The 27,948-nt window shown below is 47.6% G+C and overlaps 2 protein-coding genes across 2 annotated transcripts in view; one reads left to right on the forward strand and one right to left on the reverse strand.

Moving 5' to 3' along the window:
• The window catches only part of SAMD8 (sterile alpha motif domain containing 8), a 46,853-nt gene extending 37,056 nt beyond the window's left edge, over positions 1 to 9,797 (reverse strand). Inside the window, exon 1 of the mRNA XM_052640946.1 lies at positions 9,624 to 9,797. Within this exon, the coding sequence (XP_052496906.1) occupies positions 9,624 to 9,797 (174 nt within the window). The remainder of the gene's footprint in view (positions 1 to 9,623) is intronic.
• Positions 9,798 to 11,626: 1,829 nt separating this feature from the next.
• DUSP13 (dual specificity phosphatase 13) lies at positions 11,627 to 27,588 on the forward strand. Its single transcript, XM_052640751.1, is given in 12 exon segments — positions 11,627 to 11,816; positions 12,622 to 12,839; positions 14,317 to 14,369; positions 16,748 to 16,942; positions 17,935 to 18,029; positions 20,711 to 20,800; positions 21,674 to 21,847; positions 23,260 to 23,299; positions 23,301 to 23,337; positions 23,340 to 23,404; positions 23,406 to 23,481; positions 24,140 to 27,588. Coding segments are annotated over 12 exon segments (1,395 nt in total). The 5' UTR covers positions 11,627 to 11,667; the 3' UTR covers positions 24,343 to 27,588.
• The last annotated feature ends 360 nt before the right edge of the window (positions 27,589 to 27,948 follow it).

Genomic DNA, 27,948 nt, shown 5'->3' on the forward strand with positions numbered 1-27,948 from the left:
TTTCAAAGTCTATCTGCTTATTCATTACACCACACCATCTCACATGAGCTAAGGGTGCATGTAGTTTTGTAGAGCTTGATGGTTATAAATATTGAATATTTTCTACTTATCAGCAGAAGAATTTATCAAAGATCTTCAGTTACGTCAGAGATTACATCAATGAGGCACCTCCCTGGTGGTCCAGTGGTTAATACTTTGCCTTCCAACTCAGGGGGTGCAGGTTCTATACCTAGTCAACGAGCTAAGATCCCACAGGCCTCACGGCCAAAAAACCGAAACAGAAGTAATTTGCAACACATTCAATAAAAATTTTAAAAATGGCCCACATTAAAAAAAAAAATCTTAAAAAAAATGATTACAGTAATGAGACTGCCTAACAATGAAGGCTTTCTGTGAATCACAAATTTTGCACTGTTCACTCTCAAACATTTACTGTCTGTTGTATACAGATGTCAGCTAGGACAGCACTGGGGACACAGTCTTAAGATGCCTTCTTGTTACATCTGTTCATCAACTGGATTAAAACTGTGCATATGCTATCTGAAGGCATACTAGGCAATGTGGCATTTACCTAGATAAATCTGAAGCAGAGCCTACCCTCAAAGATTTTACAGGTGGGTATTGAAGAAAGTCATTTCTTAAAAAGATAAAAGGAATTATAGCTGCTAGTTCTTTATTATCTCATTTAACCCTCTGAAGAATGCTAATAAAGTGGTTACTTAAGTGACTTGCTAAAAATAAAAAAGAGAATTGGAAAGAGGTTATTTCCTGGTGGTGAGATCACAGAAGAGTTCTTGGGAGTAACATTTGAGCTGAGACTTTAAAAACTGGGCAGAGATGGAGAAAAAGTACAACAGCAGAGAAAACTACAGGACAAAGGTATTAAGACAGAAAACAATTGAGAACTGTTAGTATTCTTAGGGCACAAGGAATAGTAGTATAGTAAGTTGAAAATGTATACTAGGGCCAGATAATGGAAACTTTGGTCAAATTGAGAATACTCTACAGATAATGGAGAACCACCAGAGACTGTTGAAAAAGAGGATGATATAATCAGAGTGTGCTTTAGAAAGAATACTTGTCAGAAGAGTGTAAAATGATTATGAGGGTTGAAGTTAGGATGAAAAGAAACAAAAATGAGCAAAAGATATGAAGAGGCATGTTACTAAAGAGGATATATGAATGGCAGATAAGCCATGAAAAGATGTTCAGCATCACTAGCTACTGGGGAAATGAAAATTAAAGACTATGATGAGATATCACTATATACCTACTAGAATAGCTAAAATAAATTTTGAAAAAAGGAAATTCTGGCAAAAATGCAGAGAAACTGGATCTCTCACGCACTGCTGTTGACAAAGTAAAATTATATAGCCATGCTGGAAAATAGTTCGGCAATTTCTTAAAGAGATGAACATAAATTTATCATATGACCTAGCAATTGTACTCTTGGGCACTTATCCCAGACAAATGAAAACTTATGTCCACACAAAAACCTATACTCAAGTGTCCCTAGCTTCATTACTTGTAATTGCTGAGACATATAAAAACAAGTATACTACAATATATGAATAGTTAAACTGTGATGCATCCATACTATGGAAAACACAGCAGTAAAACCTTGGATACACACACTAGAAGGGTTCTCAAGGGCATCATGCTGAGCGACAAAAGTCGATCTTAAAACCTCACATTCTGTATGATTTCATTTGTCCTCAAAATGACAAAATTACACTGGTATAAAACAGTACAGAGGTTAAATGTTATCTGTCAGAGGTTAGAGAGAATTTGTTGAGGGATGGGGCTAACCCAATGAAGATCTTCACAGTGATGAAATATTTCCATATCTTGAGTAGATTAATGGTTACAGAAATCTGCTCAGGATAAAATGACATACATATACACACACTGAGTCAATTTCCTAGTCTTAATATAGCGCTATAATTATGCAAGATGTGACCACTGAAAGTGCATGGGATTCCTCTGTACTGTTTACAGCTTCCTATGAATCTATAATTATTTCAAAATAAAAAATTTTTAAAAATTTTAAAGGAGAAAGTGTCCTAAAAAGTACACAGCACTTGTAGCTTATGCATATATTTAAAAATAAATGAAATACCAAGCTATCAATAGTTACTCCTCCAGTGGACTCTTTCTTTCTCTATATCAAATATTTCTGCTGCTGCTGCTGCTGCTGCTAAGTCGCTTCAGTCGTGTCCGACTCTGTGCGACCCCATAGACGGCAGCCCACCAGGCTCTCCCGTCCCTGGGATTCTCCAGGCAAGAACACTGGGGTGGTATTTCTAAAATTTATACAATAAGCATATTGCAATACTTGATAATCAGGGGGGAAAAGTTATTTTAAGAAAATAAAAGCAATATCATTTCTCATTTGTCTGAAGCATATCACACAAACAGATATGACTTGAAAATTAAGAAAATAAATTCAACTCAATTATTAACGCAACCAAACACACACATACTAAATACAAGAAGACCAAGATAATAAGAGATCTGAGTACAAACCCAGCTCCATTGTTATCCATTAACAGTGTGACTTTGGAAGATGACTGAACCTTTGTGTTTCAACAGATCAAGAGATTTCAAAAAGAATAATCAGAAATATTAAAATCATGTTTTATGTCAGGATGGAAGAATTCTTATGTTAGAATTGGAAGTGACCTGCAAGATCTAGTACAATTTCTTAATTTACAGCTTAAGAAACCAGAGCTAGAGAGTTAAATATTTCAAACAGCTATTCCAACACAGAATCTGATATAAAAACCACAAAGCATAGTAGTTAAGAGTAGGGAGTCTTGAGAGTTTCCTGGTTGTCTACTGGTTAGGAATCCAGGGTTTTACTACTATGGCCCAGGATCAGTCCCTGGTCAGGTAAGTGGGATCCTTCTTTTTTTCCCTGAAAAGAAAAAAATGTACCGGCTCTGGAATCAAACTGCCTGGGTTCAAACCGTGGATTTACCATTCACAAGCTATAAGCTATGTGATCTTACAGAAGTTACTTAACATTTTTGGGAGTCACTATTTTTATATGTAAAATGAGAATACTAGTTCTTTACTCCACAGGCTTGTTGTAAAGAATACAAGGACTAATACAATTAATGCATTTGTAGTAATGTGTGACAAGGAGAAATTCTCAGTAAATGTAAGCTGGTATTGCCCCCATCAACTCTGCTCTTTGCTGTATTGCCCTACACCTGAAATTAAATCATTAGGATCAGTCATCTATCAACTAATAATCAAACCCACTCTTACCTCTTGAAATCTTTTTGTTAATACAAAATCTTGAAATCTTTTGTTAATACAAAAGAAATGCGTATTTGAAAACAACCGTTAAAAGTTTATAAAGGTTTTACTCAAGGTGGAATTATCTTTAAGGGAAACAATAATGCAATTAAGTAACAAAAACTGAAAAACAAAGTAACATTAGTGATTCCGGTAAACCAATGCAGAATTCTGTATGTCAACATGAGTTTCTCAAACATTTATTTAATACCAAATTTAACTAAGCAAAAATATTTCAACAAGAACATACCACTCACCAACACATTTTAAAAGTATGTCATAGGTTGATGTAATTGATTATTGCTGACACCAAAAAAACTTCTATACTATGACAATTTGGGAATTCACTGGGAAAATTTCCTAACATGACAGGTACCAATAAGTAGAAAGACGCAAACCACTCCCCTGGTCTTAATTACACAAACACACAAGAGACCTAAATGGCTTCTAATTTATCATTATGCAGTTTTTTAGACATAATGAAGACATTATCAACAAAATGAAACCTTTACTTGTCATGTGTTTTACAGAACCAAAATCTTTGTTCAGGTGGTGACTGTAGTGATTTAAATATACTGAATTTTTCTTACAGAATGAAATAATGACATCTGAAGTTACATGGGCAGACCTAGAGATCATTATACCAAAGTCAGTCAGAAAGATAAATGTCATATGATGCTACTTATATACGTAACATAAAATATGAAATTAATGAACTTAGTCTACAAAACGGAAACAGTCACAGAGAGAACAGACTTGTGGTTGCCAAGGCAGAGCAGGGGGCCGCGGATCGGGAATTTGGAAACAGCAGACAATTACATATAGAAAGGATAAACAGAAAGGTCCTACTGTACAGCATAGGAAACTATATTCAATATCCTGTAATAAACCATAATGGAATATATAAACATGTAAATAAATAAGAAGGCTGGATTTTTCTTGTAGTTTCACTAGATTGTGTGTGTGTATGCCTGTGTGTGTGTACAAATATTCTAAAATACTGGAGTACAGCTGTCTGAAATAACTGTCCACTTTAAATATCATACGCTGTCTTCAAAAACCACACATTTAAATGTCCCTAAAGGAATTTAAAATGATTGATGAAATTTGGTTCATAAATATATGTGCTGTTTTAGGAAGTTATTCATGATTTGGTATCCAGTAAATTTTTTTAAAAATTACCATTTCCAAGTGATGTATAAAATCTAAAAAATAATACCCATATCCCAAGACAAACAATGGGGAAGAGATATTTTTTTAATTTTATGAAGTTAATGTTAATCTATTCTCCTTAAAGCAATTATACGTTACAGTTGCACTCACACTAAAATAAGCTTAAATCCAACTTTATCTAATAAAGTTTGTTTAATTTGCATAATAGAGAAATTATACCAATGTGCAGATCCATAAATCAGAGTATAAAAATAATTTTTATGAAAGCAAACCAAAATGTAAGAGGACAAGATTTACTTTGGTCATTTAGCTCTCAGTTTATAGTATTAGGGACTATGCAGCTTTTTAAAAATCCCATTAAAATTTTTTAATCCTAAATTAAAAGCTTTTCACTGAGCAAACAAAAAACTACTATTTTCTCTTTACAGTTATCAAAAGATAGTTTGTTTCTTAGTAAGCACCATTTCTAAGTATCTATGAATTTGCTATAATTACAAAAATGTTTCAAAGACCCAGAACCACTTATTACCATTTTTGAAACACTAGCAGTAATTTTTAAAAATTTATTTATTCTTAATTGGAGGATAATTGCTTTACAATGTTGTGTTGGTTTCTGCCATGCATCAACATGAATCAGCCACAGGTATACATATGTTCTCTCCCTCTTGAACCTCTTTCCTCATCTCACCCCCTACAGTGTCACAGAGCACTGAATCTGAGCTCTCTGCGTCATACACCAAATCCCCACTGGCTATCTATTTTACATATGGTGATATTTATGTCTCAGTGCTACCCTCCCGATTTCTCTCCTTTCCCCACTGTGTCCACAAGTCTGTTCACTATGCTGATGCTTCCACTGCTGCCCTCCATACAGGTTCATCAGTGCCATCTTTCCAGATTCCATACAGACTCATTGATATATGATAACTGTTTTTCTCTTTCTGACTTGCTTCACTCTGTACTAGCAGTGATTTTTTTTTAACCCTTCTGCTATATCCCACTCCTGGGCAGTAGAATCTGGGGCAGCACATTTGAAATACATTAAATTGCCTCTTCAGTTACATTATCACTCTTTTGGCTGCACTTCAGCCCCAGACCATGCACTGTTACCTACCGTTATTAAAAAAGTTGTCATGTTTTTGTCAGAACACAAAAGTTTTCTGACTCCAACTTGCATTCAAATTAAGACTTCCACTATTAGGTTGCACCTAATTCTATATCACAGTCAGAACTGTCTCAGTTCAATGAATAAGAATCTTACAGACAACACTGTGTAGGTTACATCCTCAGATATAGTAAAAGTTTTTACACAACGGCTAAAATTTACTGCTGAGTTTGATCAAGAATACTTAACCTGGCTGCAGGCCAGAGCACACCAGTAAAGAAGTATATGAAATTCAAATTCTTATTCTACTCACTAAAATAATATTTGGGCAGTCTAGTAGTGGTCTGACAGACTGGTAAAGATCTTTATTTTTAAATGTCCTACACCTCTAAATCGAATCAGCATCATGGAAAATGAAAAACTGGCTCAAGACTTCACTCTCCCTTACAATATTGTGCAAATACAATAGATTTGGCTCCAAAATTTAATGTATGATTCTGGGAATCTTTGACTTTCATACCAATTTACATTGATGAAATTGACATCAATTTAATTTAGTCTCAAAGTTCCACACTAAAACCAGCTTGCAGGTATCTCCAGAAATTCAGGAACACAGTTTAACTTACAGGAAGAACCTAAATTCATGGTTCTCACTCCATACTAGAATTTCTTACCTATCAAGAACTTTAAGAGAACAGAAAGAGGGTCAAGATAATAGACATATTACCACCTCTCTTATCTCAGCCACAAATCAAAAGCTATACAAAACCCACAATAAATATTCAAGACAAATATAAAAATAGGTTTCTGCCTCCATAACATTCTTCTAGGGTTCATACCATAAAGCACTATTTAATGGTAAAACTCTATGCTGAAACTACTATGACCAAGTTTTCTTAGTTTCTACTATCCTAAGCAAAAGCCAAGATACACTTACATTATGTTACATTCTGCAGTGAGGTGATTTTATTACTAACAGGGTGCAAAATTTAGTGAATTAAAAAAACATTTCAACTATAGGAGCCTGAAGTCAGGGAGATTAAGATCCACTGATGATGGTGCCGTGTATGGGAGGAGAGGGTACAGGTACGTCATAAATCTATACCCACATCTGCAAATGGTAAATTACCAGACAATGAAAAAGGCAGCATATGAACACTGAAATGGTCTCAAAGGGTGCCTAAGTTAACCTCCTGATTTCTCAAAGCTAAGAGCACAAACACATACATAAGAAGCACTGTCATGAATAACGGCCACGCTAAGTACATCCTACAAACACCATAGTATCGTATCAGGCCTTGAGGTAAGAATTTTGAAAGAATAACTAGTTAACATGGTCGCTGTTACAAGACAAAATAATAATATTCACCAGAACATCTGTGATTCAACAGTTTCCCCAAAACAATGTTCAAATTTCAATTATAAGAAAAGTCATGAAAATGTCTCTAAATCATCTACGGCAAAGTTTTGAAAAAGCACTGAGGATCTAGTGATTAACAAAATAAAAATGCTTACGAGGAATTGTGAAACGTGAAGAGTCTTTGCACAATGGCCAAGATGCTACTGAAATAAAAAATGATTATCTAAATATATCTTCATGTTCTGCCATTGCAATCATAATGACTTATTTGGGAGTAATACGTATTGTCTTGCCTAAGAGAAACTGCTCTGCCATAAAAATGATTTTATTTACAACTAAGTGGCTGTGAAAATTGCCAAGGCTAAACAAAGACAAAATAACTATTAGGCACGTTAATATATTAACTGTACAACTTCATCTAAAAGTTCCTTTCTTTAATTCTGCGCTAACATTAAGATGTAATCTTAATAGAGTTCTTATACTTCAGTTCAGTGCAGCAAATTTTTACATGCCAAGACTTTTATTCAGAGCTAAGTATGAAGATAAGATCTCTAGAGAATCTCAGTTTAGCGAGGGTGAAGGAAAGTGAAGTGAAGTTGCTCAGTCGTGTCCAACTCTTTGCTACCCCATAGACTGCAGCCTACCAGGCTTCTCTGTCCATGGGATTTTCCAGGCAAGAGTACTGGAGTGGGTTGCTATTTCCTTCTCCAGGGGATCTTCCGGATCCAGGGATCAAACACAGGTCTCCCGCATTGCAAGCGGACACTTTACCCTCTGAGCCACCAGGGAAGCTTAGTGAGGGTAAACAAACATAAATAAGCAACAGTATACACACTTTCTCAACTATGTTAATTTAAGGAAAAAGGAGCTAATTTTGAACAATAGCTAAAAGCAAGGCTAAGAATTCATCTCTCCTTTGAAGAAATAATTATCAGTCCACTGGGCATTTGAAGATATGACATAAAGTGTATACACATACACTAATTTAGTAACTAGCTGCAGTAAGTAAATTATCATCTCACTAAGATTAAACTGTTAAGATACCCATTTAGACTAGAAATACTCGATTAAAACTTTTGTTTTGAAATGCCAACAACTTTGTAAACCTCGAACTGTATAAAGAGTTGTAAAACAACATATGAGATGTGGCTAGTCAAACACTTCACCAAATCACGCTATTTAACAATTACAAAAAAAAAAAACCTATTTCAACTAAATATAGATATGGTAATAATTATTTTTCTGGCACAATCATGGTTTTGGTACTATGTCTTCCATACAGTAAAAGGCATCTGTGTACCCATCTATCCCAGTTCTGTTAACTGCCAGCTACAAGCATCCTCTATTCTTACTCTAGATAACTTTACTAAAAATATTATTTATACAATAACTGCAAAGTATTGGTCCTGCAAATCTGTCAAGGGTATCCTTCCAGTTTTCAAGAGATAACTCCAATTGTGGAGTCATGGGAGAGAGAAAGGTCTGGTAGTCTCCTGGACTGTGGTGGTTTCACACAGTTTTATCTACTTTTTTACGTAGATAAAACCAGATACTTTTAACCCAGATATTTGCCGTGATCATATTTTTACCTCGTGACCAGTATGTGTCAACTCAAATGATCAAGAGTGAAATCAGTCAGTACGGAGTATCTGAAAAATCTGTGTCCAAACTCGTTTCGACTTTACTTTTTTTAATAAAGGTAAAGTATTAAATTTTTTTTTAAAGATTACCTAAACTTGTCAGGTATTTAAGACAAAACAAATTTAAATAAAATACAAACAAATAAAGAGAAACACGCTATCACTGTGAGAATAAATTCAAAGGATTTATCTTTACATTCAGAACCACTCCTTTCACTATCTTTTCCAAACATCACTTCCTTTTCACTACTTCTCCTAGTCCTTTGGGCAAATCAGTGTTAAAGAACACCCTTCTCACCCCAGATTCTTATAAGGACTCACTGTCCACAAACTAGAAAGCTCCATAATCCAAGTATATTACCCCAGAGACCTTCCATGCTATGAAAGACACCTGTGAAAATGTCCAAGCCCTAAATTAGAGCCCCCAAGGGCTCCTCTTCGGTCTTGACCCCATTTATCTCTTTCTGGTCTTTAAGGCCAGACGACTTGCCACCTGAGAGCCCCTTCCTCTTCAAACCTAAATCCTCCCCCTAATTTAAGTACCAACCCCTTAGGTCAGCAATCTCGTCAGTCCCACCCTAGTTCCTTCTCTCTCGCCCAGTGGGAACACCGACCCTGGATCGGCTCCTCTGAGCCCTCTTCCCACTGTCAAACTGCAGAGCATCTCCCCCCCTGGTCCTACATTCCCGGGGACCCTTCGGTCTTCTCCCCTCACTTCCACCCGGCTTTCCAAAAACGTCCATGCCCTGCCTCTTCAAGGCCACATCTCCCTCAGCCTCCACACCCTCTCCCTCGCCCCTCGGCCTCTCCTTACCCCTTAGTCGCGGGCCATCGTCACCCGCCTCAGGGCCTCGGCTCAACAACCTCCATTTCCCTCAGATTCCGTTCTAAAGGACTCTCCACGCTCCCTCAACCGTCTCCCACGGCCCCTCCGAATTCTGTTCCTGGCACCCCCACCCGCCTCCATCCCCGACTCCCCTATTCACCCGTGCTGCATGCGCCCACCCCGAACTCCCTCTCCTCCACCTCAGCTGCCGCTCACCTCCTTGTTCCGAATCGCGCTCCCGGGACCCGCCTCCGGGTCGGCGTCCGAGTCGCTGCCGGAGTCCGGTGCCCTCCGGGCCTCCCTGGAGAGCGACGCCTCAAGCGGTGGGGGCGGAGCCCGGGTAGGCGAGCCGGAGTGGAGGCTGGGGCGGTGGCGGCTGCGCGCAGGCATCGCTGCAGCCCGGCTCCGGCCGCGGTCTCATCCGCGCCGGCAGCTGCTCAAATCCGAACCGGATATACTTCGCGAGGCGGGGCCCCATCGATGGGAGGCGGAGCCTTAGGGGGTGGGGCAAAACCCGGAAGAGGCTCGGGGTTCAAGATGGGCGTGAGGGGAGACGGCGATCTGCAACGGCTGCAAGGAAACCCAAGCGAGCATGCATTTGGTCCAAAGCTAGCGAGATGAGAGATGAGGCGCTAGTGCAGGCGGGGCGGGGCCTATGGGATTAGTAAATTGGGGGCAAGAGGGACTTTCCCCTAATTCCTTTGCAGGGAGCCAGCTCCTCTCCAAGAGCCAGCCTCCAGTCATCATTATTACCGTTTATTGCCCCTTTACTCTCTGACTGTCCCTATGCCAAATGCCATATATCTCTTAATCCTTGTGCCACCTCTACAGGCATCACAACAGAGAAGGGCCAAGCAACTTTGCCTCAGGTTCGCAGTTAATATGTGCCGAAGCCAGTATTCCTACTGAAGTCTAACTTGAGAACATATGCTCTTCTCGCTTTACTGTACCACCCCACCCTGAAGGAAGCCCCCACCTTAGGCCTAGCCGTGGCATGTGAAGTGAAGTCGCTCAGTCGTGTCCGACTCTTTGTGACCCCATGGACTGTAGCCTACCAGGCTCCTCCCTCCATGGGATTCTCCAGACAAGAGTACTGGAGTGGGTTGCCTTTTCCTTCTCTAGGGGATCTTCCCAACCCAGGGATCGAACCCAGGTCTCCTGCATTCCAGGCAGAGGCTTTAACCTCTAAAACCGCCTTCGACCTGGGCTCCAGCCCCCTCTTCACCTTGCTTCCTCGGGTGGTGCAAGGCAGGCTTCAGTGGCTCTGATGGGAGTGGGATTCTGGGGTGGACACTGAGTGCAACCTGCTTCCATGGAATGCCCTGGTATGGCCTTTACCCTCAAACCAGACTCAAAGCCAGGTGCAACTGGGAGCCTCCCCACTACAGCTTATGCCCCCCCCACCCCCCACAAAGCCTTCATGAAGACATCTGAGAGTGGGCAAGACATCTCACTTCAGCCTACAAGGACCTCTGGCAGAAGGACGAATACAGACCTTTCTCTGTTTTTGCTGTGAGGACAAAAGCCCTTATAAGCAGAGGAATCTCCCTCCCACCCAAAAATATTTTTGATGACAGCCCTTTCTTTGCCTCTTCAGAAGGTCGAGGGAAACATTCATCTCTCCCTTCTGCCTCTCTGGCACACATGGCCCATTTTAGCCGTCTCTTTTGAGAAATCAGCCATCTTCATAACAGAACTATTGTTCAAACTTTCCCCCACAAACCCCGTGGGCACACATTTCTCAGACTCTGTAACTCAGGAAACTTCCCCTGAGTCCCATCGTCCAGAAGCTCATCCAACAGTCAAACAGTTTCCACTTAGTATGTGACCCACCCAGACCTGAAGAACTTTTCCCATCACGCATCCTTGGAGCCAACCACCTCCTCTGCACCTGAGTCCCTACCTTAACGCAGTCCTCAGAACCAAATAGACTTATACAGGACTCTAAATCTATTAATATCTACTGTGTGTTAGACTCAGAGTATCTTTTGTTTCAGCTAGTCCTTATAATTCTTACTTGAGAGATGAATAAACTGAGGCTGAGAGGTAACGTGACTTGCATAGATAGATCTGATTCCCTGTTATCAGGCCAGGGGGTGACTTGGGGAGGAAAATGTCCTGGTTTCTCTAGAGGCCCCTGTAATTTGCTGAGTCACTTGCTCCCGTCTCACCTGTCCCTGCCAGTCTCTAGGAAGGAGGAATGACACTGGAGAGGCAGAGAGGAGTGACCACAGAGGCAGAGGGGTGGGTGGGCTGGCCCATGGCGGAAGCCTCGCTCCCACAGCTGAGGGGAGATGCGGGAGCCACGCCTTGCCCCAGCGTCCTGGAACTGGAGGAGCTCCTGAGGGCAGGGAAGGTTTCTTCCAGCCACGTGGATGAAGTTTGGCCCAACCTTTACATAGGAGATGCGTGAGTGGTAGCTGGCTGAAGGGACGTGGGGGTGAGGACAAGGAGAGACAGTTCTTGGGATCTTTACCAGAGATGGGGTGTTGGGATGAGAGAAAGGGCAACTGGTTCTGCTCTGAGTTTCCCAAGCCAGGGACTTCCTCCAGGACCCCTTCGTGCTAGGAACAGTGCAGTGATCAGGTGCAGCCACCAGGGGGAGCAGGGACTTTGCCTGCCTGAAAGAAGGGAGCCCCCAAAAGTTCCCAGAGTCTTCTACATCAGGAACAACTGGTGGGTCTTGGGGGGGCGGGGGTGGGGGGGGGGGTTGGGGGGGGGCAAAGGACGGGGAATCGTGGTGATTTGGGGTGAGAGATGGGGTGGACAGAGAGCTCCCCTTTCCGGTTCCGGCCTTCTTCCTCTGGACCCAGACTGGGTGAGGAAGGCTGACTGGAGGTGAATCAAGGAAGGTGTCACCTTTAAATATTTGCAGATTAAAAACAGGTATGAGGTAGTGGCCAGGAAGAGCCGGATGTGCGAGGCAGGGCATGGGGCAAGCAGGGAGGTGCAGCTGGGTCCTAGGGCTGAAGCAATCCTTTCCTTCCTGTCCTGGCATGGCAGGGGCGGATTGCCTCAGGAAGCAGAGAAGCTAAAGCTACATCCCTGCACTACGAGCTCCCCTACTAGAAAGCTCCTGGGTGAGGCTGTGAGCCGTGAACCCCACAAGTTCCTCTGGCTCCTTCTGGACCCTAATGGATTCATCACTCTAAGGCGGGGGACCAGACAACGCCTCCTTCCCAGACCTCATGGCTTCCCTTCCTCCCCTCCCTAGGGCCACAGCAAATAACCGCTTTGAGCTCTGGAAGCTGGGCATCACCCACGTGCTGAATGCCGCCCACGGGGGCCTCTACTGTCAGGGCAACGCTGACTTCTATGGCAGCAGTGTGAGCTACCTGGGGGTGCCAGCCCACGACCTTCCTGAGTTCGACATCAGTGTCTACTTCTCTTCTGCAGCTGACTTCATCCACCGTGCCCTGAGCACGCCTGGGGGTAGGACCTGGCATCTGAACCCATATTCCACCCTGCTCAGTCATGGGAGGATGTCCAGGTTCCCCTTTAACATCAGTGGCCTCCCACCGCTAGTTTTTAAAAAGTCATCATGTTTTTTAAATCTTCTGCTCAGTGTCCCAGCACTTTATCCAGTAGCATTGCTCCACAGACAGGGAAAGGGAGGCCTGAAGTACAAGGTCATGCCCCAAGTTAGGAGCAGCCCTGGGGCTGGAAGCCAGGTCTCCCAAACAATAAAACAGTTCTTTCTCTGCATCACTCAGCCTTGGGAGATTGCCATCTGGTATCTAGATGTCTCGTTTCTGCCCCAAAGTACTTTCAAATGGAAAAAAAAATCTTCTAATATCTGGGGTGCAACAAAGGAGCCTGGGGAAGCTGCTTCGTGTTCATCCTGGGTGAGAGCTGTGCCCCTTGCTACCCGACCCCAGATGAGCCAGTGTCCCTCTCTATACTTCGGTTTCTCATCTGTGTCATGGGAAAGACAAGACTGTGGCTCATAGCACTTTTCAATCCAAAGCATCCTGACCTTCATTTTTCTTCACCCATTCATTCATCAACTATTTATTATCTTCTCTGTGACAGGCATGGAGCTAGATAAGGGGACACTACATACTTGCCTTAAACAAAGCAGCGTCCCTGGTGGAAAGACATTCAAAATGTTATTACATCCGAGCACTCCTCAGATGAGTCGGTAAAAGTGAAGAGCGATCAGAGTACAGGACAGGGTCCTGGATTCAGAGGATCAGGAAGTTGGGGGGAATTCCCTCTACAACGTATTCACTGTTGCATCCATGCAAAAAGGATGAGCTGCTTTGTGATTCAAATGATACCATGAGTAGTCAGGAAGCCTTATCTCAGTGGAATCCTGACAAATGAGTAGTAGATGTTAGTCAGACTGAGAGAAGGGAAAAACTTTTACAAGTAGTTGAAAGAGCATGTGGGAAGGCTGGAGGCCAGAGACCATGACAGCTTCAAGGGACTGCAAGTTACCCACTGTTTCCAGAGCTGAGAGCTGGGGTGGGACAGCCTGGGGTGAAGCTGCAAGGTCAGCAAGGCCAGCCCACAGAGAGTCCTAGAAGCCGTATTGGGTGGAGTGTGTTTACCCCATCCCAAGGGTAGGCATAAGAGGTGCTAATGTACCCACTTGACAGATTGGGAAATGGAGGCCCAGACATGTTGAGTGATTTGCCGAGGGTCACAGAATACACCCAAAGCAGAGTAAGGGAAGGAACTTGGGTCCCCACCTCAGCCACTGGGTGGGCTGGCTGGTGGGAAAGGGTCTTTCAGCAGGATGTCTTCCTCAGCCAAGGTCCTGGTGCACTGCGTGGTCGGGGTGAGCCGCTCTGCCACACTGGTCCTGGCCTACCTCATGCTGCGCCAGCAGCTCTCCCTGCGCCAGGCGGTGATCACCGTGAGGGAGCGCCGATGGGTCTTCCCCAACAGAGGTTTCCTTCACCAGCTCTGCCGACTGGACCAGCAGCTGCGGGGTGCAGGCCGGAGCTGAGGGGCCAGGTGAGGGTTGGGCAGGGCGTGAGGGGCCAAGGCTGGGTGCAGTGCCAAGTGAAAGGTCAGGTGAGGGCTGGGCAGAGGGCAAGGGTACAACTAGAATAAGGGGTTGGGTGAGGCCTGGCAGAGGACATGAATGAGAGCAGTTCAGAGGTTGGGTTTCAGGGCTGAGTGGGGCTGGAGGGGAGGGTTGAAAGGGGCTTGGCCCATTCCCCAAGCTACTGGGCTGCCCCCACCAATCCTAGGCCTGGCTCAGGCAGCTTGATCATCAGTCCCTCCCCCTACTCCCAGCCCACTCACAGATTCTTCAGAGCCAGAGAAGATGGAAAGGCTGGGAAAGAAAGGGGTGGGAAGCATAAAATGGAAGAGGTAAGGCCTTCCAAACTGGTCCTGGTGCTGACCTGCCCTACCTCCTTGGCCAAAAGCCTGTGGGGTTCACCCACCTGAACCCCACCAAGATAGGATCACAGCCGGTCCTGTACCTGAGGGCTGTCTGGCTCTTCCCACACCTCTGCACACCCTCCCCTCAGGTCTGGATCCCAGTCCTTGGTGAAGCGTGGGGCTGCAGCTATTGCTCCAAGTTTAGTTAATAATCATGTCAGCCCCGCGCATCCATTCCCACAATGGAGAAAGAGAACAGGTGCTCCTGCCACTGGCCACAACCTCCTCACACAAGCCCTGCTTGATACAAAGTTCTCCCATCGCCACGCCCTTCAGTTCTTTGCCTTGGACTCAGCACCCCACTCTCTACCTTCACACCCCACCCAATGTGATCTCAGAGATCTACAGAAGGACCCTCCCTAACCTCCCTCCGTCTCTGATTCTGGGGACCCCAAAGGACATAAAGCCTTCCTGAAGTCTATCCATTTACCTTCTGCCTCCTCCTATTCCATATTCAGTGCATCTGGAGCACAAGCCCTCAGTCCTTAGGCTGCATGAAAGAGACAGATCCCCAGTATCTCCTCTGCCCAAGCCACCTCCCTCCTGCTAGAGGCCCCAGTCTCCCCAGCTGCCCAGCAGAAGGAGCTTGGCTCCCCCACAGCAATGGTGCGTCTCAGGCTCCCAGCCCACAAATGGTTGCCAAGGTGCTGCTGTAATTTCTTTGGCATCAGCTCTGTGTTTTCTTCCTGCTCAACTGAGAGGAGGCAGGGGTGTCTCTTCCTGAGGGTAGAGAGGCTGTGGGGGCCCCAGATTGTGAGGCAGCTGAGGAGTGCCCACTGCCCGTCTTCTCCCACCATGCCCATGTTGGGGCTGTCCCTGTCTGGCTCCAACAGCTCATTTTCCTTATATTCCATCCCCACTGAGGGCCATCTGAGGGAAGGTTAAGCCTCCAGAGATGCTCTCCATTTCCCCCATCCCACCTCCAGCTCCTGCTACCCATACTGTTCCTTCCTTCACCTCTCCTCACCCTGAATTTGGCTGTGCCCCACCACCCACTGGCTCAGAAGGGCTGCCAGCTGGAAGTGGGACACTGTCCTGGGCTCTTCTGGGAGTTAGGAGAGTAGCAGCTTTCTCCTCCTGCCAGAGCCTCCCTGGGGCATGAACGAATCTCCCCCTGCCCACCACCCATACGAGCTGCTTTTGTCTCTGAATGCATAACCAGCCTGGCAAAGGGGGAGCACGTGAGCAATATCAACCCTTTCCCATGTGCTGTTAGGAGGATGAGCATCTTGGGGTTGGGAATGGGGGCAGGAAGGTCTCGGTTAGTTTGAGGGTGAATGCCGTGAAAGAAAATAGGCATTATAGCTGGGGTTGGGATTAGGCCCAAGGCGAAGCTGCGGGGGAAACTGTTGTGGGGGTTCTGCAGGTGTGGCAGAGGGGGATGTGTGTGAGGGGGATGGGAAGAGCATCTTCCCACCTTGCTCATTCCTCTAGGCAGGCTTTGGGAACTGCAGCAACAGCACATCTCTGATCATGCCCAACCACCCCGCTTCCTCAGCCTGGGGCCTTAAATCCTCTCACCTCAGGCCTCTGCATTCTTCTTTTCAGGCAGCTGGCTTTGGGGGAGTCAGTCCCTTAAACAATTCCTGGGGCTACATCCACAAAATAGTCTGTGAAGCTGGGGCCCCCAAGAGTTGTGCAGTGAGCAACCTGTGTGACTGTACACAGTAGTCCTAGGGCTGAGGACTCAGAAGTGAGGGGGCTTTGGGGAGAGGTCATCTCTCTTCAAGAGCCTTGGGCCTCAAACTTGCCTCTTTATCTCTTTTGGCACCCATAACCCACTTGATCTTACACAGAGGCTCAAGGTAGAGCAGGTTTAGCTGGCAGCTCTTGTCCCTGCCGTGGTGAGTCCTGGCCAATCTGAGCCTCGGGTTTTTTTTTTTGGTTTTTTTTTTTGAGCCTCGGTTTACCTGCCTGTAACATGGAGTTCATTTCTCCCCCAGAACTGGGCCTTACTCCCTGCTATGGGGCTCTGCCATTTTGCCCTGGCCCTGCTGGTGCTGCTGGAGGTTGTGGCCCAGGTGGATACCCAGAAGATGGTAAGAGCCCAGTGCGGGGCCCACCCTCGAGCCTGCAGCTCCATCCACTTGCTCCTGCTGCCTGTACTCCCTCTCAGCCATGGCCTCCAGTGCTCACAGGTGGGAAGGGGCTGCCCTCTCAGCCAGGCCCTGAGGACTCCTCTCCCAGGGGCTTTAAGTTCCCCTAGGAGTCGGGGGACATGGGAGTGGGAGGGGTGTTCTAAGTGCTCCTGATAGCCTGTGGCCACAGCTGCCTCCATCAGCCCTCGCCAGGGCTCAAGGAGCCACAGGAAGGGCTGAGCCCAGCTTGCTGGAGCTCCGGCTTCAGAGACCCAGAGGCGGCGTGGCTGTAGGTAATCATCTGTGGCGGTCATCTGGGGGTGTGAGTAGAGAAGAGTACTGAAGCATGGGTATATGAGGAGGGTCTCTGAAGAGTGAGAATTCTTAACAGACCTAAATCCAAGGTCTCTAACTGAGCCGTCAGCCTTGGAAGGGACTTTAACAGAACGGTGAGGTCTGCTCCAGGAATGTCTTCTGGGGGAGGGAAGAGGTTCGCAGAGAACAGGCTGGTTTCCAGAAGCACGGTTTCTGACTGTAGGCCGGGCCTGTTCCAAAGACCTGCTCTGAACGCCACTTACATCTTTGTCTGTCTTTCTGCACACATTTCCCTCAGCCTGATCTGGATCTTAGTCTGGGGCCAGTCCTATAACCTTTGGCTCCCAGCGAGGGGCCCCTGGGCCTGGGTTCTGGTGTCAGCGCTGCCAGCTGGGACGTGATTTGGCTGTTCTCTTCCCCACTCTCCCCCATGGAGACACCTTCTCGCTTTAACTTGCTGCCCATACTCCACGTGCTCCCCATGAAGACCAACGGACCTTCCCAAATGGCTTATTCCATCTCCCTTCCTCCTGCCCCACAATCCATATCCACGTCCACACACGTCACAGGCAGACCTCCTTGCTGGACTGCCTCTGCTCCCAGTGGGGCCGGGTGCCTGGCTGGGCTTGGCACTGACCGTGCCAGGGGACCCGTGGGGGAGTTGGGAGTGGCAGGGGGAGGCCAGAGGAGGGGAGCAGCACATCATGCTTTATAATTAAACTCCAATCAAAAAATAGAAACAGCATCAAGTGTGCAGAGACGGGCGTCTGAAAGCTGGGAGCAAAAAGTGCCCGTCAGAGAAGACCACAGCCTGGGCCAAATACCCCCACAGGTGGGTGAGCGCCCCTACTCTGGGGGCTGCAGAGCATGCTGGGTAAAGAGGGCCAGGACACCTGTGCCTGTGCGTGTTGGGGGTGGGAGAGGCGGCTGCACTGGATTAGCGGAGAGACTGGGTCGGAGATAGAGGCCCAGATGAAGCCTAGTAATCAGATCAACCTGGGCTTGAATCCTGGCTCCTGTGCTTATTGGCTGTGTGACCTTGGGCACAGAGCTTAGTCTTTCTGAGCCTTAGTTTCCTCATCTGTAAAAATGGGGATGGTAAATGTTATCTGCCTCGTAAGAGTGCTGTGAGAATTCAGTGAGAAAAATTTAAGCCTTTAGCTCTGTCTGACACAAAGCATATCCTTAGTTTGTGGTAAATATAATAACCATTACTGGACAGAGAAAGACAAATTAAGGAACACAAAGAGATAGAGACCAAGCCTCACTGTCCCATGGGATATGGCTGAGGCTTCAAAGGGTAAGCGCAATGATAATAAGAGTAAGATGCACCATTTATTGGGCATCTACCAGGAGGCTGACACTGGGGGAGGTGCCCTAAACATGGCATTCTCACAGCAGCTCCACTGAGAAAGCTGGCTCAGAGAAGACCACACAGATCCCAGCTCCAGACCGGAGAACTTGGCCCAGGCCTGCCCTCCTCCAAGGCCAGCACGCAGGGCACAGGGTCACAGGCAGCTCCCCACTGGCCGCCCGCCTGCCACCCTCCCCAAGGCTTCTTTTGCCAGACTCTTCACTTGTCCTGCCCTGAGCTCTCTGGCCCCACCTCTCCTGTGGCCACAGTCCCATGTGGTCTGCCTGGAAGAGGAGGAGAGAGTAAGCAGGAGGGAAGACCAGGAGGCGGTGGATGGCAGACAGCTGCTCCCCTGCCCTGTGGAGGCCTGAGCCTTGGTCTGAGGCTGTGGCATGTGGGGTAGTGTGCTGGGGGTCTGTGGGGGAACGTGAGCTCCTGTGAGTGGGGTGGAGACAGAGGCACTGGCGACAACATAGAGGGTACGAGAGGCACAAAGGCAGAAAACAGGTGTCTGAACTTGTAAACAGCAGCAACTCAAGAGAGGGAAGAGCACCGCCCACAGGGGCAGCTGCTCAGCTTAGGGGGAGACTCAGGAAGGAGGCAGAAGGGGGCACCAGAGGGAGCGCGGTGCAGAGCCAGACAGAGCCTATCCCTGCTGGATGTGTGGCCCGTGTCTACAGCCACGTCACCCTGAATGCACCTGATCTTGTCTGGACATCGGGCCCAGGTTTCACCCTGCTATGGCCAAGAGATGCAGGAGGAGGGGTCAGGCAGGACTCTCAGTCTAGATCTGGGGATGGCAGAAACCAGGGGCTGCTGCAGCTACCGACTTCCCTTCTGTGGGTGTGCCCAGAGCTCTAAGGATGAGTCGCTGGGTGGGGGCTGGGCCCTCACAGGATAGAGCAGACACGTAGGGGGTACATCCATGAGCATCGAGTGTGAGGTCCAAGGTGAGGCCTAACAATGAGTACTCCTAAGTTCAAGGAAAAGGCCCCCTTCTCCAGACCTGGGCCTAGGCCCTGAGGAGGCTGAGGCTGGGCTGTGGCCTAGTAGCTCTCATCCCCGACCCCTCTGCTGGCTCCTCCATCTCCCAGGAGCCTCCAGGAGGATCAGGGACAAGCTCTGTCTCAACAGGAGTTTGCCTGTCCCAGGCACAGCTTAGCTGCAAGACACCCACTGGACACTGGGTGGCGGCCTTACCCCGCACCAAGCTCAGAGGCCTGCAGCTGCGCCCACAAGGCTTCCCTAAGCCCCATCTCCCCCAACCTGGGACTTCTGCAGCCCCAGCTGGCAGCTCCAGACCCGTGTGGCTGTCGACCTCTCCGCACTCCAGCAATATACACTTCACTCTTCCCTGTAGTTTCTGCAAACCCAGCCACTCCTCTCTCATTCTCAGATCAGACCTTCCAGACACTTCTTAAAGCAGGCAAGGCCAGTATCTTTAAGATAAAGAAGAGAAATCATGGCCCAGACAGGAGCTAAAGACTTGCTCTTGACCTCAGAATGAGCTGTGGTTAGGTTCTCTGCGCTCTTTCTAAAGTTCTTTTCCCACCACTTCATGTAGCCTCCCATCTCCCTGGGGAGTTCCAGGGCCAAGAGCCTTTAACCCCAAAGAGACACCAAGCAGAGAGGGGTCCACAGGTGTGGAAGGACTGCACTTCAGTCTGCAGGGGGCCTGTGTCTGCTCTCAGGCCCCACCCCCACCGGTTCCAAGGGAAGCACCTGGAATTCTAGCCGCTTCACAGCGTTTGTGTTCCAGGCGGAACCTGCCCCAGCCTCGTTCTGCTCACGTGCTGGGTCCTGTCCCTGCACCCACTCCCCCACTCCTGGCCCCAGACCATGCCGTAGGTAGGTGGCAGGCCACTCAGCCTGCCCTGAGAGGTCACAGTGGGGGATGAAAGGGAAAGCCGGGTCTTCGCTTCCTCCCTGCCCTCCCACTGCCCGCTGGGTGAGCCTGGCCAAGCCGGTGGCCTCCTGGGTGCCCATTTCTCTTCCTGGTCCTGGCACCCGCCTACCACAGAACAAAGAAGTTTCTTCCCAGTTTGTGCCTTCCCTAGTTACTGGTTGAAGGGGCCAAGGCCAGTTAGCCAAGAGGGGCGCTCCTTCCCAGCCCAGCACCAGACCCAGGTTCTGGTGCCACTGACATCGCAGCTCTGCAGGGTCTCGGATTCCCTCAGCCAGCTGACTCCTGACACGAGCCACCCCACCGCGGTGAGGCCTGACCTGCAGCACTGGCCTGAGTCACAGGGGTAAGGAGGGAAAATCCCAGGGCCTATAGGCAGACATGGAACAGCCACAGCAGGCTCCCCTGTAGAGAAAGATGGGTTAGGCAACCACTCTGGAGTCCTCAAAGTGGGTATTGTGAAGGCTGGGGGATGGAACTGAAGGCACACAGAATGGGACTGAAACCCTAGCCTTGCTCCTTACTGACCATACAACTCTGGGCATCACTTAACCAATTATTCTCTCTGACCTTCAGCTTCCTCCTACATAAAATAGGGACTTTCCATGAATGAGGCCCCAGCGCCCAAGAGGCATCAGCGCATTCAGCAGGGAAGTGCCAACAAGGGTCAGTTCATAGCCCAGGCTCCTCAACTCCAGAGATGGGCTCTGACCTTCAGGCACCGGACAGCAGGAAGGGATGGGAGCCTGAGGACCAGCCATAGAAGCAGCAGAGAAACGGGGCTTGAGATGAGCTGCCCGGTTGTGGGGGTCTAAGTGCCTTCTGTGGGCCACAGCCATCTGGAGTTCTCATCCTTCACAAACTACCAAGTAGCCAGAGACATAAGGGGTGGGGTCTGCACTGGACTAGTTGCTACCAACAGGGAGCTTTGAGGGCCCCTTGCACAAAGTTTCCAACACCAGGGGCCTCTGGAGAGGGTAGGGGAGAGGGCTTCCTGGCTCCACAGTGGTGACAAGGGGTTGGCTCCTGGTTTCCTGTGGAAAAGGTCTAGGCCTTAGTCCCAGTCAAGCTGGTTAATAACCTCATCTGAAATAACTGAGGCCCTTCTGAAGCATCCCAGTGGCACCTGGGCAATGTACCATGCCTGGGCCTCCATGTCAGCTGGACCCACCTGTGGGGAGGCCTGCCACTTGCCACTGCAGTGTCCACTCTGTTCTAGGATGGACTCGCTGCAGAAGCAGGACCTCCGGAGGCCCAAGATCCATGGGTCAGTCCGGGTGTCCCCCTACCAGCCACCCACGCTGGCCTCGCTGCAGCGCTTACTGTGGGTCCGTCGGGCTGCCATGTTGAACCACGTCAATGAAGTCTGGCCCAACCTCTTCCTGGGAGATGCGTAAGTACGAGCCACGATGGGGGTTGGGAGGAGCAGAAGGGGACCCGCGCCCAGAGCCTGTGAGGAGCAGAGTGGCACCCTCTTTGCCTCCAACCATCTCTTTTCACGTATTTATTTCCTTTTACACTTAGTACATTTGTGGAACTAGAACATATCCAAGAAAGTGCACAAAGCCTCAGTTTCACCCCCCCAGGTCAAGAAATAAGACAATACTTGTGCCCCGGAAGCCTCCACTGAACCCTTCTCAGCATAACCTTTTCCCCTGTAGATAACCACTGAGTACTGAAATAGTTATTTCCTTGCTTTTCTTTACAGTTTCACCACTTGGGTTAGTTTTGCCTACCTTTTAAAGTGATAGGAATAGAGTCATGTTGTGTATTGTACCTGGCGTCATTTGCTCAAAACTGGGAGATGCCAGCAATATGTGCAGCAAACAGTTCATTGCTATATATTACTCATTTGCATGTAAATATCACAGTTTATCTACTCTGAATTTTTCCACTTTGGGGCTATTATAAACAGAAATTCTAAAACCATTCTAGTACATGTACCCTGGGAACCACACACGTTTCTCTAGGATATATATATATAGAGAGAGTGCAATATGATTCATTTTCCCTAAACGTTGTCTTCAAATTTAGAACATATGGATGAATATATGTGGATGTTGTAAGTTTTCTTTTATATTTAGAAAATATAGATCAATATCTTATTAACAATATGGCAAATATGTATCTCCCCTATACGCACAGATAACCAGTTGTAAAATCCTTGTTGACTTAAAAAAAATGCATACATACATACATACGTAAATGCTTTTTCACAGTTCCTTTTTTTACAACAATGGTATCACTTTATAAGCTTATTTTGTAATCTGCTTTATATAGGAAACTTTTTAAATGGCGCTGCACAACATACTTTTAAAAGCATTTTTAAACGACATTCTGTTTTGTTATCTTGCTCTTTTCATAGATTCTCAGTATAGTACCACACCTTTTCTTATTCACCTGCATCTATCTGCCACATTTTAGTGGTTGTGCAGTATTTCATTCAGCTGTGTCAAGTCACTCTCCTCTTATAGTCTATTTAGTGATTCTCCCCCGCCCCCCACTTTTTCTCTATCTTAAATATCACTAGATACAGTTTACATTTGTCTGTGAGTACATTTGGAATTCTTTTAAGTTCCTAGGAGGCTGGGGCAAGTGTACGTTTTTGAGGCTTCTAATGCATGTGGCTGAATTGCCCTCCAGAAAAGTTGGCCCGAGTGAAATGGAGCCCCTTCACCCAGACCAGTTCACTGATTCCAGGCTCTACTCTTGGAAGAGGTCAGCAGAGGCTGCCAAGGGGTGAATTCCAGCGCAGCCGGGGCAGACTCAGTGAGCTCTACCCCACCTCCTCCTGTGCCCCTCCAGGTACGCGGCCCGGGACAAGAACAAGTTGACCCAGCTGGGCAATCACCCATGTTGTGAATGTCGCCGCAGGCAAGTTTCAGGTGACACAGGTGCCAAGTTCTACCGCGGAATGCCCTTGGAGTACTATGGCATCGAGGCTGATGACAAACCCCTTCTTTGACCTCAGTGTCTACTTTCTGCCTGTTGCTCGATACATCCGAAGTGCCCTCAGTGTTCCCCAAGGTCAGCTGCTGGGGAAAGAGAGGGAATGGAGAGGGGTGCAGGCAGGATCTGGGGTTATCTACTTTTTCCAATATGTGGATGGTGGGGTCCTTTAGCAACCCTCCCACCCCAGGGGGCTCACTACTAGCATTTAGTGAGCAGTCCCTTCATGGGGGAATCTCACCCTTGAAACTAACAATCATAGATATAACTAAGGTCCAGTGTGGTCATCAGGGTAACCATATCCCTCAGTAAGAGGGCAGGCATTGGCAGAAGGTCCAAGACCTAGCAAGGGCTCTGGAGTGGTTCCTCTAAGCTGAGGCCTTGGTGTGGAGCTGCAGGGGCAGGGGAGAGGGCAGGATGGAGGATAGGGAGGTGGGTGGACACCTGTGCAATCTGATGCAAACCCAGGGGACTGCAGGAGTACTGACCCTCACCATGCTGGAGTTGCGAAGGATGCTCGTTGCAAAGGAAGCGCCCTGGACCAGGAGAAGGGGATCCCAGCTGCTACCCTGAGCCCTGCCACTAACATGCTATGTGACCTTGAGCGAGCCCCTTTCCTCTCGGGCCTCAGCAGTGAGGACAGTGTCAGTATCCCGGGATGCTGTGACAGCTGGGCAGAAGCATCTCTGACTCCCTCAAGGACGGGTGCCTGATGCTCGGCTGGGTCTCCCCACAGGCCGCGTGCTGGTACACTGTGCCATGGGGGTGAGCCGCTCTGCCACAGTTGTCCTGGCCTTCCTCATGATCTGCGAGAACATGACGCTGGTGGAGGCCATCCAGACAGTGCAGGCCCGCCGCGATATCTGCCCCAACTCGGGCTTCCTCCGGCAGCTCCAGGTCCTGGACAACCGACTGGGGCGGGAGACGGGGCGGCTCTGACCTGGTGGGCAGCCAGGAATCCTGACCCTCTGGCCGGCATGGCCCACCTAACCAGCCTGCACCTGGGGGCCTTTTTTCCGGTGATCTTCAGATGTAAATGGCAAGTGGGGGCTTAGCTGAGGCAGAGGCAAGGAGAGCTGGTGGTGACCTTTAGCAGGTGGATTTTCCCTGACCCAATCCAAAGATTCTTTATGCAAAAGAGAGTTCAGTCTGTCTCTATAATAAAAGGTTCATCATAATAAAGACTTCCTCTTCTGGTGAGTTCATCTGCTGGTGAAGGTTCATCTTCTGGTGGTTTGTGGGGCAGTGGCTCACTCCTAGGATGGTCAGGAGGTTCCAGAAGGCTAGACAACCTATGATGGCAATCTAGAGACAGAGTCTGAGTCCACTGTCTGAATAAAGACCAAAGTTTGAGGCATCACCATCCTTCACATGCCTGCCCTGTATCAAAACCGACTGTCAAAACGTGCTGTGCACAAACGTGCTGGTATCTCCTGAATCCAGTCAGTCTTTTCATCTTCAGTCTGCTTTCAAAAGCATGGACTGAAATCACAGAAACCTAACAGAGGCATTAAACAAGAGGGTAGGAGACACGGCAAAATTCTTGGTGAAGGATGGTTATGATAGGGCAACACTGGCTTTGAGTTTCTTACTTCTTGTGCCCTAATAAAACAGTGCAAAAAGCCCCCAATTCCTCACCTGTACGTGAGGTATTTATGAGGATTAGATGGGCTGGCTTTCCTTTTACCTCTCTGCCTGTTCCTATGTAGCCCTTGCCTCCTCCAGCTGACCCTTGCTGAATGTCAAGGTCTCTTGAGATTTCTGGCCTCTGCGTCTTCTCTCCCTCTTGTGTTCTCACTCCTTGGGGGAAGGGGAGGTCCTCTTGCTCCCACAGCCTCAGTTCACATCTCTAGGCTGACAACTCTCAGACCCCTATGGCGGCCGAATTTTCTTTTTTGAGCTTGAAAACCTCAGTATACTACTGGCCACCTTCATTTGAATACACTTGAATTTCAAACTGAAGTGTTCATCACCTCCCACCCGAACCAATTCCTCTTCCTAGTTCCCATTTTAGTGAAGGGTTCTGACAGGCATTATTGCCCAAGCCAGTGGTGGGTGTCACCCTGGGCTCCTGCCTTTCTTTTGGTTGGCCTACCAACTCTGTCTCCTAAAGCGAGCTCGGATCTGCTCATTTAGCTTCATCTTTGCCGACTACCCAAATTCAAGCCACCTCACCTCTCACCTGGCTTCCTGCTCAGCCCGATGGTCTCTCTGCCTCTAGCCTTGCCCCTCCCAATCTCTACACAGGTCCCAGACATCTTACTAAAACGAAAATCTGATCATATCACGCTAACACTTACAGCCCCCCAGAGACAGACAGCTTGACAAAGTATAAAGATTCTTCATTTTCTGAGAACTTCTCACGTCTCCAGACATTTCTCTTCTAATTCTGTTCCCATACATGCCGTGTAATTAAGAGATGCTAAATCTACCTGCACTTTCCAGAAATGTTCCACTCTCTTGCCTCTTGGTGCTTTATACATGCTTCAGGTTATACAGCCTGAATGCGCATCCTCACACATTTTCACTGGGGTGTCTTTGAGATGTCTCAGTTTAGATGTCACTTCTGGGGAGCCCCCTGGACCCTGCAAGCCTCGGTGAAGTGCTCTTCCTCAAGCTACCAAAATGTCCATCCACCCCTGTGTATCACCTGTCATCTGAATTGTAAGTGCCTGGGGCTCTGTGATTCTTTTCCAGCTGGCAGTCTCTCACCAGGCTTTCTCTGGGCTCAAGGAATCCAAGACTCCCACCCTCTCTGGCTGTAACCCTACCTTCAGGGAGAGTTGTGTGTTACTGTGCCCTCTCTACGGGGGCCTCCAGGCGGAGTGGATCCCCACCTGGCCCCAGGACTGGGCCTGCCTCCATAGGGGACCTCCTCTCCTCCCAGCTCCATCTGCTACGGCATCTCACCGTTTGGTCACCCTGACACCCTCTTCCCAGCTCATCTCGTCTCCTTGGGCCACCTCTGACCTCTCTCTTTGCTCCCCTGCCAAGGCTTTCTGGGGACAGCCCTACCCTCTCCCAGGGGCTTAAGCAGTCTATATCCTTCTCTACCGTCTGCTCTATTTCCAGAAGGCAAGTCCTTTTCCTTTGTTGCAAATCAAAAAAAAGGGTCACCTCTGACCAAAGCAGCAGACCTAGTTCCAAGTCATGGTGCTCAACTCAGGGAGCTGAGCACAGGATGTGCTTTAGGACCCCCTGCGATTTATAAACCGTACAAACATGTACCGCCCTCTCTGGGTCATAGAGACTTAATATCCCCATTTTACAGATGAACAAACTTAGGCTCAGAGAAGCTAAAATGAAGCTGGATGTTGCCTGCTGGATCCAAGATCTCTGGGTTCTGGCCACGAAGGACTGGTGGTGCCCAGCAGCTCCCCATTCTCCTCCCTGCAGCACTTGTTCCTAGTCCCAGCTGGCTGCCTCAGGTGCTCTCTGGGCCTCTTCCAAAAGGTAAACATATGTCCCAGAGGAAGTCTGTGCCCAACCAGGCAGGATGGAGAATTTCTCGGCTTTTCCCTTGGGTTAGTGAGGCCTATAATTCTCCAGAGCAGACAAAGCTAATCCTTGCCCCATAGCCCAGCCTGCCCACCCCCAGTTCCCTTGGATCCCCTTGCTCTGCCTGACAGCTCAGCCCTTGTTGCTATTTCCTGCTCATGCATGGTCAGCAGGATCCAAAATAGTGGCTCCAGAAACTAGTCTCTAAATCAACATCCGGGTCTATAACTGTGGGCAGCTGGCCCTTGCTGGCTGGGTGGAGCACCTTGAATCTGGAACAGAGCCGTACCCTGGGCCTGGGGTGTTTGTTTCAGCAGGTTACCTTCTTGGGGCTCTAAGGGTTGGAACTAAGATTCTGGGGCTATGGGGTGAAGAAGGCAGGGAAAGCCAAACATGCCCCAGAGCACCCGAGGAAATAGAGGTTGAGCTCCAGACTGGCACCTCCACCAGAAAGCCTTCCTGCTGCCACACTTGGCCCAGGAAGTCTGCGATGAAGCGTCTGCTCCTCCTGTTCTATGGAGCAGGCTTGTGAAAGAAGTGAGGTGTTGTTAAGACCATGAACTTGGACTGTGGTTATATAAGAAGTTGACCTTAGAGGAAGCTGCTAAGAAATGTCCCTGCTATCTTTATAACTTCTGTACATCTAAAATTATTCCAAAATAAAAAGCTTTTACAATTTGTTGACAAGTACTGAATGCTTTGTGTATGCCAGGTACTATGCTGAGTATGTTAGATACATTACATATCTTTTGTTTTTTTCTCAGTTTCGTCGTAATGTTTTATTTCTTTAGAAAAAAAACCAGAAATCAAATATGGCAAAATGTTACAATTTGACCATGTTGAATTGTGGGAGTAGAGATATCTGGTTTTCCTTTTTTTGGTATTTTTAAAACTATTTTTCTAGTGAAAAAATATAAATTGACTAAACTTTTAAAATGAGAGACAACCGATTCTCTATATTTAAAACCCATCAGCAAATGGGTTTTAGGAAATATTATGAATTTAAATGACGCTGTTATTATTTGCTTTGAAAAAGTGCAAGTCACT

The sequence above is a fragment of the Budorcas taxicolor genome, chromosome 5 (genome assembly GCF_023091745.1).
Source record: "Budorcas taxicolor isolate Tak-1 chromosome 5, Takin1.1, whole genome shotgun sequence".
Classification (NCBI taxonomy): Eukaryota; Metazoa; Chordata; class Mammalia; order Artiodactyla; family Bovidae; genus Budorcas; species Budorcas taxicolor.